This window comes from Strongylocentrotus purpuratus, unplaced genomic scaffold (genome assembly GCF_000002235.5).
Source record: "Strongylocentrotus purpuratus isolate Spur 01 unplaced genomic scaffold, Spur_5.0 spur5_contig_232, whole genome shotgun sequence".
NCBI lineage: Eukaryota > Metazoa > Echinodermata > Echinoidea > Camarodonta > Strongylocentrotidae > Strongylocentrotus > Strongylocentrotus purpuratus.
In genome coordinates this window covers 1-11630 of record NW_022144878.1, presented here as the reverse complement: position 1 = coordinate 11630, position 11630 = coordinate 1, and the positions used below count along the sequence as shown (strand labels likewise).

The window sequence follows — 11630 nt, the reverse complement described above, 5'->3', positions numbered from 1 at the left end:
ATTCAGCGGGACAAACTGTGAAACAGACATCATTGATCAGTGTGGCAGCAACCCTTGCCTGAATGATGGTATGTTCCACTGTGACTTAGGCTACGTCCAAATCGCTCTTCTTGTACTATTTTACAGGTCTGGGACAATTACAGCTAAATATGTTGGAGTTGCTAAAGCTGGCAGTGGATGCCCATTTTTGATATGGCCTTACATATAATTAACAAAAACTATGTGTGTTTCCTCAGCTCACATGCAGTATTCCCTTCAAATGTTATGGCAAAGCTCACCATTACCCGTGGAAACTCTTCATCGGGCTGCTGTAAAGAATAGACTTGCAGTGAAATGACAGCACAAGAAATTGTTAGTTGCTGTTAAAATGAGCACAGAGTCCATATCCCTGGAATAATCTAAGAGTAATGAAAAAGTGTTGCCTGTTTTTTGGCTCTGCTATCTTTATATCTTTGGGAGTCAGGTTGGCATAGTGGTACTTTCCTCCCCTTCCGCCGCTGTGACCCGTGTTTGAATCCCGCCTGGGCTAATATGTGGATTGGTTTTCAGATACCTGATTCCGTGGGTTTTCCCACAGAATATTCTTTTGGGCTTTTCCTCCCACCTCTAAATTATAATTGCTTCTCATTGTCTTCTCTCTACAGGTTTCCTCAGGCTTGCGAGCTACAGTGCGTAGGGCACTTTTGAGGAATCCTTGGTTTCAATACCGGAAATAATTAAAATAAGTATAATAATAATACTAAATTTGATTGTCTCGACTCTTCTCAAGGCACTTGTGAAAACCTGGCTGGGGCTTACCGATGCGTCTGCCGGCCGGAATGGTTTGGCACCAACTGTGAATTGGACGGTGACCAGTGCATATCCAACCCGTGTCAAAACGGGGGTACATGCTTCGACGGCGTGCAGAGGTTTATGTGCATTTGTGCATCAGGATTTGAGGTGAGAACAAACCTAGGACTACATGTACTTTTTCTTGAGTCCATTTGCACTTGCTATACAATGTAGTTACCTTTTTTTAAGGGAATAAATGTGTGCTCCGTCGGTTTTTATCACTCTTTTTTAAGACCACTTAGAGTCTGGGTGCTGATAATTACCCTCAGCCGGAGGCGAGGGTAATTATCAGCACCCAGACTCTAAGTGGTCTTAAACAGAGTGACAAATACTGACGGAGCACATATTTATTCCCATTCATAAATACCTTTTCGGTAAAAAAAAATCATATAATTCGTTCAAAACATCCCAATTTTGTTCAACAAATTCACTTCATGCTTTTTGAAACATCCCTCTTGCCATGCTTGCAAAACAATGGAGTGTTCAGCTGGCGAGTAAGATGTAAACAACCCTTTTATGGAGATTGACGCGCGCGTATATGTCGTGCAGAACGCACCAGGCACGTTGCGTTTTGAATTTAGAACTATAAAATTCTGACTCCCTGGTAGTGTTGCGCATGCCTACGTGAGGATTGTGAACGTTTAACCAATGAAACGATTAGAGGCACTGGATTTTTAGGAGTCCACATTTTATTGTGACACTGGAAAAGTGTTTAAGACCAGCTAGCCATGTCTTTATCATCCGTTTAAGACCGGCCACGTGACGGGCTCTCGACCAATAGGAATGCCTAAACTGTCTTAGGTATTTATGAATGCAGATTCATATTCATAAGCAAACACACCATGCTCATCGGTCAATATTTTGAAAGAAAGACTTTGAGAAAAGCCTTGAATTCAGATTCAAGTCAGAGTCCTTTTGTGAATGTGTTCTCATATGAACCTCATCGTTTTGATCAAATACTATAATACCAATGCATTGTCAAAAAATATAGTACTTAGACAACACTTTTAGTTTTTCAGTCATTATACAACCTTTTGTACTATTTGTCAGACATGTCAGACACGTACAGAAATGCCTAGAGACTGTTGGTAAATGATACAAAAATCTTAGGATTTGACATTGTGACTTTTGTGATTTGTGATGCAATGAAGCTAAATGTGTCGTTTGTGGGCCCATTTTTTTTTTTTTACATTTTTGAATCTTTTTTTACAATTTTGAATAGCTATCTTTCATTTTATATTTGGTGAAAACTCCATGTGGATACGACCTTCCGTTCAGAAGTTATGGGACTAAGAACACAGGCAGATCAGAAAGAAGAAAACAGAGAAATCAAACAGAGAAATCAACGATTCAAAATGAAGTGTTTATGAAGCAACAATAAACATGCTTTATTTCAGGTTATTGAATATCATCTCTTCAGCAAAAATGTCACATTTAACTACTTTATCGATAGTTTTCCTTAGAAAAAAAAATTGAAATGAAAGAGGACATACATGTGTATGTAGCTTTTCCAGTTTTACAAACAAATCAATTTTGAAATTTCCATCCTTACTGACCTATTTTGGTCTGTATTTTAAAATCATCATTGCCGACAAACGACTCATTTAGCTTAATCGCATCACACTTTTTAGGGAGCAATTCCCAATTTTTTTTTTTTTTTGTCACCCATGTCAGGTCTACAGTGTCAGGTTAACATTGACGAATGTGTCAGTGATCCCTGCGCAAACGGCGCGACCTGCGTCGACGGCAGTAACGGCTACGCCTGCGTGTGTGCCGCGGGCTACACCGGTACCCGCTGTGACTCGGAGCTCTTCGAGTGCGCCAGTAACCCTTGCTTAAATGGCGCTGCGTGCCGGGACCAGGTTGGCGGCTATGACTGCATTTGCCAGGTCGGTTTCAGCGGGGACAACTGCGAAATCAACATCAATGACTGCGTGGGGAATTTATGTCAACATGGAGCTATCTGTGTTGATGGTGTCAATAGCTACACGTGTGAGTGTGCGGAAGGATTTGAAGGATTGTTCTGCCAGGTAAGCTTGCCTTTTAGTTTTCTGTTAAAAACACCAAAGAATTATCTGTTCAAGCTTTTAGTCTGTGCCTATCCTATGGAGTACGAAGTGTGACGTCATTTAGAACCAGAAAGTGTAGTGCAAACAAATGGAGTATGCGCGTGTGTTGGTTCAGGGGCTGAATCACACGCTAATGTCTTTCTTTTACACACTTTTTATGCGCGTGACGTATTCACTTTGGTACTCCATAAGCTGTCCTACCTGCCTTGGATCTGTGTGGTGTTAGGGATTCATCAGGGAATAAGTACAAGTGTATGCGGTTAAAGAAAGTTTACAGAAGCACTGGTGTTAGTACTGAAATAATACTTAAAATTTATAGTGCCACATCAATGAGCACTTAAAATATTTAGCACTTTCAAGCACCTGGGCTGTATACTTGATGCCTTCCAAGAACATTCGTAAAAGGATACAAGTTCAGTAAGAAAACTAATGACTTGAATATCTTCTCTTGCTAGCTTTTAAGCTTCTGTAGTCATCCCCATGTTTTTTTTTCTTTTTTGTTTAGAATAATATCAATGAGTGTGCGAACAACCCTGCCAGAACGGTGCAGCGTGCCAAGATCTGTTTGGAGGTTTTGCCTGCGAATGCAACTTAGGCTTTGAGGGGATCCTGTGCGACACCAACACGGACGAATGCGCGTCCGACCCGTGCCGAAACGGTGCCACCTGCGACGATGGCGCAAACGCCTTCACGTGCCGGTGCTTACCAGGATTTGCCGGCCCGTTGTGTGCTGTAAACATAGATGAGTGCGCGAGCGATCCATGCTTGCAATCTGGCACGTGCACCGATTTGGTCAATGGTTACGTCTGCGCGTGCCCGGATGGTTTCCAAGGCGACCGTTGCCAGACGGATATCCAGGAGTGTGTCAGCCGGCCGTGCATGAACGGCGGGGCTTGCGTGGACCTTGTTGCGAGCTACCAGTGCAATTGTCCAGCAGGTTATGCGGGAACAACTGCGAGATTCAGATCAACGAATGTGTTAGCAATCCCTGCAGGAATGGAGGTATTTATTTATGCTTTGCTTAGGATTACAGTTATGCTTAGCAAGAAAAGGTGAACTTGCAAGATTCAGATGAAGGTGTTTAACCACTTCGCACCGGGATTATTTTTGCCGAAAATTTTGATTTTCGCAAAAGGCAACATTTTCCTGCCAACTTCTGATATACAGCCAACGCCACAAATACTGATTCGCAAGAGTAATTTCAACAGTATATGTATAATATTTCTTGCCGAAACCTCATATGTTTCAATACTCCGGGGTGTGCACTGGAGCATAAATTGTACAATAGGCCATGCACAACGGCCAATTCAAGATCAACATATGGTCCACCTCCACAGACTTCAGGACTTCGTGAGTCTGTTACAAAAGGTGGAAATGTTCATCTGAAAATTGTGACTCCTCTTTATTTTTTTGCACAGGTCAGTGTCAGGACCTGATAGCAGGCTACCGCTGCACTTGCCCGTCCAACTACGCCGGCCCGACCTGCGACATCTTCCTAGACGTCTGCTCCTCCAACCCCTGCAAGAACGGCGGCTTCTGCCTCAACACCGGTGAGGGCCAGTTCACGTGCACCTGCCTGCCGGGCTTCATCAGCATGCAGTGCGAGCAGGAGGTGAACGAGTGTGAGAGTGCACCGTGTCAGAATGAAGGAAACTGCGTGGATCTGGTCAATGGGTACCAGTGCATGTGTGCTGCTGGCTACCTAGGTAAGTACAGTTGAACATCGCTATACCGAACACCTCTATACCGAACATTCGGCTATACTGAACATCGTCCTTGGCTCCCGATTTTTGTGTACAAAACCAACTGAACATTGTTGTTGAAAACCGTCAACCGAAGAGCGACAGTGGCTATTATTTCCCCAAGGCATAGAAGGGGAAAGCCACCCATCGATGTAGGTAGTGAGCACCAAACTGTGTAATTACATAATTCAATAGGCCGCATGTGTTCGAAGTCATCTTTCAGTAACTACCACGGTGTGCAGGGTAAAGTTATGAAGGGCGCCTTTTATTGAAAAGTGAGTACCGGAGCACCAGCAGCTTAAAATCCCTATACCGAACAATCGCTATTACGAAGATTTTCTGTGGATCCCCCAATGTTTATTATAGCGGCGCTTCAATGCATTATTAGTTATCTCATGAACATTAGCGGACACAGAATAATGAATCGCGTCTGCATCCACCTCGATGACTGTAAACCTAATTGTCATTTAATTTCATTGGTCTGGAATAGCCAGTTTCCAGTGTATAAAATGACCGTGTATTTGGCATACACATATTGAATAAAATTACCCCTTATGCAAAGTGTTGAATATATAGTGCGCGGTACATGTGTAGGGCCCGCCTGCTTTGCAACAGAGAACTGCAACCGCTCAATCTCCTGTCTGGCAGTAAAGCACACAGTGGTCAGTGCGGTGATTTAATTTAGTTTTGAAAAGTAAGTTAAAATCTTTTTGACTTGTTGGCACGATAATGACGTCTTGTCAGTTTTAAACCCCCCTCAGAATACTATGTGTCCTGAGGGGGCTACAAATGACATAGCCCACACCACAGCAGCCAACAATTGTTAAAGGGAATATACATCATTTGCTTTTGCTGTAATTTTCAGAAATGGATGGAATTGGGGGTTTGGAAATATATAGCAAATATAGTTACACTGACTTTTTTGAGGTTTTGGGTTCGAAAATGCTATAAAAACCAAGAAAAACAATCATTTTCCTGTAGTCTGGTTCCTTGACTCCATATAAGAAGAGACAGAGCAGTTTACATACATTGGGGAATTGTAAAGTCAGGGAACCAGTCTAGCTGGCTCGTACCCGTTCATAGGTTTGTAATCGATTGCAAACAAGTGCGATGGTCAATTGGGGCCACTATTTGAAAAAAAGCCAGTTTTTTCCAACGCTGATCGGCCGATCAGCGTTGGAAAATGATACAAAATACCACTTTTCTTGAAAATGACAGTATACCAGGTGCCATGATTTTACAGGATGCTTTACACTGTCATTCACTAACAGTCCAGCAAGGTATTTCAAAATGATTTGGTAGTTTTATTTTTTGATGTTTGCAAATGTTGTATTTTCCCTTTAAGTACACTAAGTATACACTAGACTGGAGACTCAATTTCATATCATGGAATGGGTTTGCTTCAGGTAGTGGTGAAGCTTTGCTTATATCGTAAGCATATACATGTATCGTAAGCATATACAATGTTGCCCTAAATTCTGTTTTGTTATTCTGTCAAGTTTGAAGTCATCTTCTTTTTAATAAAAATTGGTTCTGTGTTTTTGTGTCTGTAAATCCAGGCAACAATTGTCAGCTTGAAATCGACGAATGCCAGTCCAATCCCTGTCTGAATAGCGGCACCTGCACCGACGCAGTCAACGGATACACCTGCGCATGCACCACCAACTGGGCCGGCACCACGTGCGAGATGCAGTCCCGCTGTGTGAACAATCCGTGCCAGAACGGCGCCGTCTGCAACGAGCCGGCGGGCGGAGGGACTGGGAACGCCGTCTGTATTTGTCTGGATGGTTTCACAGGGGGGTTGTGTGAAACCGATGTTGATGACTGCGTGGGGAACCCTTGCGGAGGACAAGGTATGGGTACAGTGACTGACAGTAACATGCTTGAGAAAATTATTTATTGGCTGGAGTGTTTTGGGAAATGGTAAACTCTAACACTGGTTGCCACTGTTCGTGGTAGGAACTAACGTACATAGGTGAATTTCACGGCCTTCCCTGTGTAGTTTTTATTGTTGGCTTTATAACAAATTTACATTTGAAACACTGTTTTATAGTAAGAGAGGGGTTCTAAAGGAAATGTACATTTGCAATCATCAAAAACAAAACCAAATTATTATGAAATACCTTACTGGACTGTTAGTGAATGACAGTCTAAAGCATCCTGTAATATCATGGCACCTTGTGTGCTGACTTTTTCAAGAAAAGTGGTATATTTGTATCAATTTCCAACGCTTTGGAAAAACCTGACTTTTGTTTCAACTACTGCCCCCAATTTTATATACGAAATATATTCAGTCCACATTTTGTTTGCAATTGGTTACATTCCGTGAACAGGTGCAATCCAGCTAGACTGGTTCCTTGACCTTACAATTCCCGACATCTTTAGTTCTGTTTCATCTTAAAGGGGTTAGGCAACCAGAGAACAGGAACATGATTATTTTCTTGGTTTTCCAGCATCTACGAACACAAAACTTCAAAAAGTCAGTGAAACAGTATTTGCTATAAAATACTAACACCCAAAACCATTCATTTCGGAAAATTACGGGAAAAGCAAATGTTGTGTATTCCTTTAAACTTCTCAGCCCTTTCTCCTTCCCTTGGTGTCACACAACTTATACTTGCAGTTTGAAGAGTAATTGCATTGTTTTCCTTTTACTTACTCTTCTCGATAATCCCTCATACTGAGTTCATTCCAATAGAGCCTGACTTTCCCTGTCTATCGGTACTACTTTTCTTTTTCGCAGGAACTTGTGTTGATGGTGTGAACAGTTTCACGTGCGAGTGTGCATTTGGATATGCTGGTGATACGTGTAATGAGGTGCGTAAAAATGCTTGCTGCAGATAAACCAGCAATGCATATCAGTGAACGTTTTGGCTGGCAAGTTGTTTTGGCTTAGCGAATATGTTCTATGCCAGTTTTTACATGTAGTAGAATCATGAAATTTGCTAAAGGTCCAGCAAATGAAGACAATTTTGATTGTTACTGTATTGTCAATTGATTGTGATGTGATTCTTCCTCTTTTTCGCAGTACGTTGATGTATGCAGTCCAAACCCATGCAAACACAACAGCTATTGTTGCCAAATTGGCGTGGCTAACTGCCCGCCCTTGTCGCCGGACAACGCCAGTGTTTCTGCGTGGACGGTTTCAGCGGCGACATGTGCGAGATTGAGATCGACGCCTGCATCGCCTCCAGTGAGCCCCCTTGCGCCAACAACGGACAGTGCATCGACCTGCGGCAGGGTTACCGCTGCGTCTGCCAGACCGGTTTCACCGGTACCCAGTGCGAGAACGACATCCCTTGCACACCGGATCCCTGCGTTAACGGTAACTGTCAGATTATTGGTACGGGGTACCGGTGTGCTTGCAACCTGGCTGGACTGGGCTGAACTGCAACGTCCAGATCACGCCCTGCGACAATCAACCGTGCATCAACGGAGGGCAGTGTTCCTATACCGGTAACCAGTACACCTGCGATTGCGGACTGATGTACACCGGCATCAACTGCGAGACAAGGGTCACACCTTGCGACAGCAGCCCCTGCCTGAATGGGGTTTGTGCCGCGTCCAAAATGACGTCTCGTATGAGTGCCTCTGTATGCCAAATTACATAGGGGAACGATGTGAGACTGAGGTACTTCCTTGCGACAGCTCTCCGTGTCTTAACAATGGCGTCTGCCGGAATCAAGGGAATTCCTATGCGTGCACCTGCCCTAGCGGCTTCACTGGTGTTAATTGCCAAAGGCAAATCTTGCCGTGCGACATCCAGCTTGTATCAGTGGAACTTGCATCAACGTCGGCGACACCTACACCTGCAATTGCCCACAGGGCATCACTGGCCAATTCTGCGAGAGCACGGTAGCGCCGCCGCTGCCGTGCGACACAAACCCCTGCCTGAACGGTGATTGTCAGAACGTTGGCGACACGTTCTTCTGCATCTGCAACGACGGCTTTACAGGTCAGAGTTGTGAGAGCACAGTCCCTCCACCACTGCCTTGCGACTCTAACCCTTGCTCTAATAACGGCCAATGCATGAACGTGGTTGATTCTTACACTTGTGTCTGTAGTGGTAGTTTTACCGCCAGAACTGCGAAAGCACTGTCGCGCCACCTTTACCTTGCGATTCTAATCCGTGCTTTAGCGGCCAGTGCACAAATTCAGGCGATTCGTACGTTTGCATTTGTGACGCTGGTGTTACAGGCCAAAACTGTGAAAGCACCATTCCCCGCCCCTTCCCTGCGATTCCAACCCCTGCTTAAATGGCCAATGCGTCAACGTTGGCGACGCTTTTTCTTGCATCTGTGACGAAAGCTTTACAGGCCAAAACTGCGAAAGCACTATCCCGCCTCCCCTACCGTGCGAATCAAATCCCTGCTTTTCTGGCCAGTGTGTCAATAACGGCGATTCGTACACTTGCGTTTGTCAGGAAAACTTCACCGGACAAAATTGCGAAAGCACCGTTCCCCCGCCCTTACCATGTGCGTCAAGCCCCTGCGTGAATGGTCAATGTTTTGACAATACGGATTCATATGTGTGCATCTGCGATGGAGGTTTTACCGGCCAAAACTGCGAAAGCACAATTCCACCACCCTTGCCTTGCGACGAAAATCCTTGTGCTAACGGCCAGTGTGTGAACACTGTCGATATGTACACTTGTATTTGTGATGACAACTTACTGGCCCAAATTGTGAAACGACCATTCCCCCGCCTTTGCCTGTGACTCAAACCCTTGTGTTTCTGGCCAGTGCATAAACAATGGTGATTCGTACACTTGCATTTGTGGAGAAAATTTTACCGGCCAAAATTGTGAAAGCACTATCCCACCGCCACTACCATGCGACTCAAATCCTTGTGTTAATGGTCAGTGCGTGAACAGTGGCGATTCATTCATGTGCATATGTGGTCAAAATTTTACTGGCCAGAACTGTGAAAGTACGATCCACCGCCCCTGCCATGTGACTCAAATCCTTGTTTTACTGGCCAATGTTTAAATGAGGGTGCTTCGTACGTCTGCGTTTGTGAGGGAAACTTCACCGGCCAAAATTGTGAAACCACCATACCTCCACCCCTACCTTGTGACTCGAATCCTTGTTTCAATGGCCAGTGTTTGAATAATGGAGATTCGTACATCTGCCGTTGCGACCAAACTTCACCGGCCAAAACTGTGAGAGTACAATACCACCACCTCTACCATGTGACTCAAACCCTTGTGTTTCTGGCCAGTGCTTGAATAACGGAGATTCGTACATCTGTCGCTGCGATCAGAACTTTACCGGCCAAAACTGTGAGAGCACGATCCCACCGCCACTACCCTGTGACTCAAACCTTGCGTTAATGGCCAGTGCGTGAACAGTGGCGATTCGTTTACCTGCGTATGTGGCCAAAATTTTACCGGCCAAAATTGTGAGAGTACTATACCACCGCCACTACCCTGTGACTCCAACCCTTGCGTTAATGGCCAGTGCGTGAATGCTGGTGATTCGTTCACATGCATTTGTGGCCAAAATTTTACGGGCCAAAATTGTGAGACTACCATCCCACCACCCCTGCCATGTGACTCTAATCCTTGTGTAAATGCCAGTGCGTGAATGCTGGTGATTCGTTCACATGCATTTGTGGCCAAAATTTTACGGGCCAAAATTGTGAGACTACCATCCCACCGCCCCTGCCATGTGACTCGAATCCTTGTGTAAATGGCCAGTGCGTGAACGGTGGTGATTCGTTCACGTGCATTTGTGGCCAAAATTTCACCGGCCAAAATTGTGAGAGTACCATCCCACCACCTTTACCTTGTGACTCAAATCCATGTGTTTCTGGCCAGTGCATAAATAATGCTGACTCGTATATCTGTCGTTGCAACCAAACTTCACCGGCCAAAACTGTGAGAGCACGATACCACCTCCCCTACCATGTGACTCCAATCCTTGTGTTTCTGGCCAGTGCATCAATAACGGCGATTCGTACATTTGCCGTTGCGACCAAAACTTCACTGGCCAAAATTGTGAGAGTACGATTCCACCGCCCTACCCTGTGACTCGAACCCTTGCGTTAATGGCCAGTGCGTGAATGCTGGTGATTCATACATTTGCAATTGCGACCAAAACTTCACTGGCCAAAACTGTGAGAGTACGATTCCACCGCCCCTACCATGCAACTCAAACCCTTGCTTTACTGGCCAGTGTGTCAACAACGGTGATTCGTACACTTGCATCTGCGGTGTCAACTTTACAGGCCAGAACTGTGAGAGCACTGTTCCGCCGCCTTTACCATGTGACTCCAATCCTTGTATTAATGGCGATGCTTGGATGACACAGACTCTTATCTCTGTATCTGCAATGACGGTTTCACTGGCCAGAATTGTGAGAGTCCATCCAGCCGTCCATGCCGTGTAACTCGAATCCTTGTGTCGCCGGCCGTGCTTTGATAACGCCGACACCTACCTTTGCGTCTGCGACGAGAACTATATCGGCCAGAACTGCGATAGCACCGTTCCCCCTCCCCAGCCCTGCGATTCAAGCCCGTGCTCAAATGGCCAGTGTATGAATGCCGGTGACTCGTACATGTGTGTGTGCGACGAGAATTTTACCGGCCAGGACTGCGAAACCACAATCCCGCCACCGTTACCTTGCAGTTCCAATCCCTGCTCCAGTAATGGCCAATGCATGAACCAAGCCGGTGCTTTCGTGTGTGTCTGTGATGCTGGTTTTACAGGTGTGTACGTGTAGATGTTGTCGTGTTTTCTGTCCTGGGCTCAATTTCTGCAAAGCGGAAAAGTGCTTAAAAACCTGGGCCCAATTTCATGGCCCTGCTTAGCATGAGCGAATAATCCCTGCTTACGGAAGAAGAAAATTGCTTACGGTAAGCGCATTTCACGGGTTAGTGAGGAAGTTAGGCTTATGCGCATGCGTACATCCCGTAACCTTAAGGATTCTACGCTTACTGGGTCAGCGCAGAATATTTCTGCTGGTGCTGTTAGCACAGAAAGGTGATC

The 11630-nt window shown here is 45.1% G+C and overlaps 3 protein-coding genes across 3 annotated transcripts; all 3 read left to right on the top strand.

Moving 5' to 3' along the window:
• Positions 1–2498: 2498 nt before the first annotated feature.
• LOC115922500 (fibropellin-3-like) lies at positions 2499–3495 on the top strand. Its single transcript, XM_030981464.1, has 2 exons — positions 2499–2861; positions 3406–3495. The coding sequence occupies exons 1-2, from the start codon at positions 2499–2501 to the stop codon at positions 3493–3495; spliced, it is 453 nt and encodes a 150-aa protein (XP_030837324.1).
• Positions 3496–3661: 166 nt separating this feature from the next.
• LOC115922458 (fibropellin-3-like) lies at positions 3662–7486 on the top strand. Its single transcript, XM_030981383.1, has 4 exons — positions 3662–3902; positions 4319–4606; positions 6202–6495; positions 7386–7486. The coding sequence occupies exons 1-4, from the start codon at positions 3662–3664 to the stop codon at positions 7484–7486; spliced, it is 924 nt and encodes a 307-aa protein (XP_030837243.1).
• A 312-nt stretch (positions 7487–7798) lies between these two features.
• LOC115922538 (delta-like protein 1) lies at positions 7799–11031 on the top strand. Its single transcript, XM_030981550.1, has 3 exons — positions 7799–7967; positions 8409–8597; positions 10871–11031. Exons 1-3 carry the CDS (start codon positions 7799–7801, stop codon positions 11029–11031), a joined length of 519 nt encoding a protein of 172 aa, XP_030837410.1.
• The last annotated feature ends 599 nt before the right edge of the window (positions 11032–11630 follow it).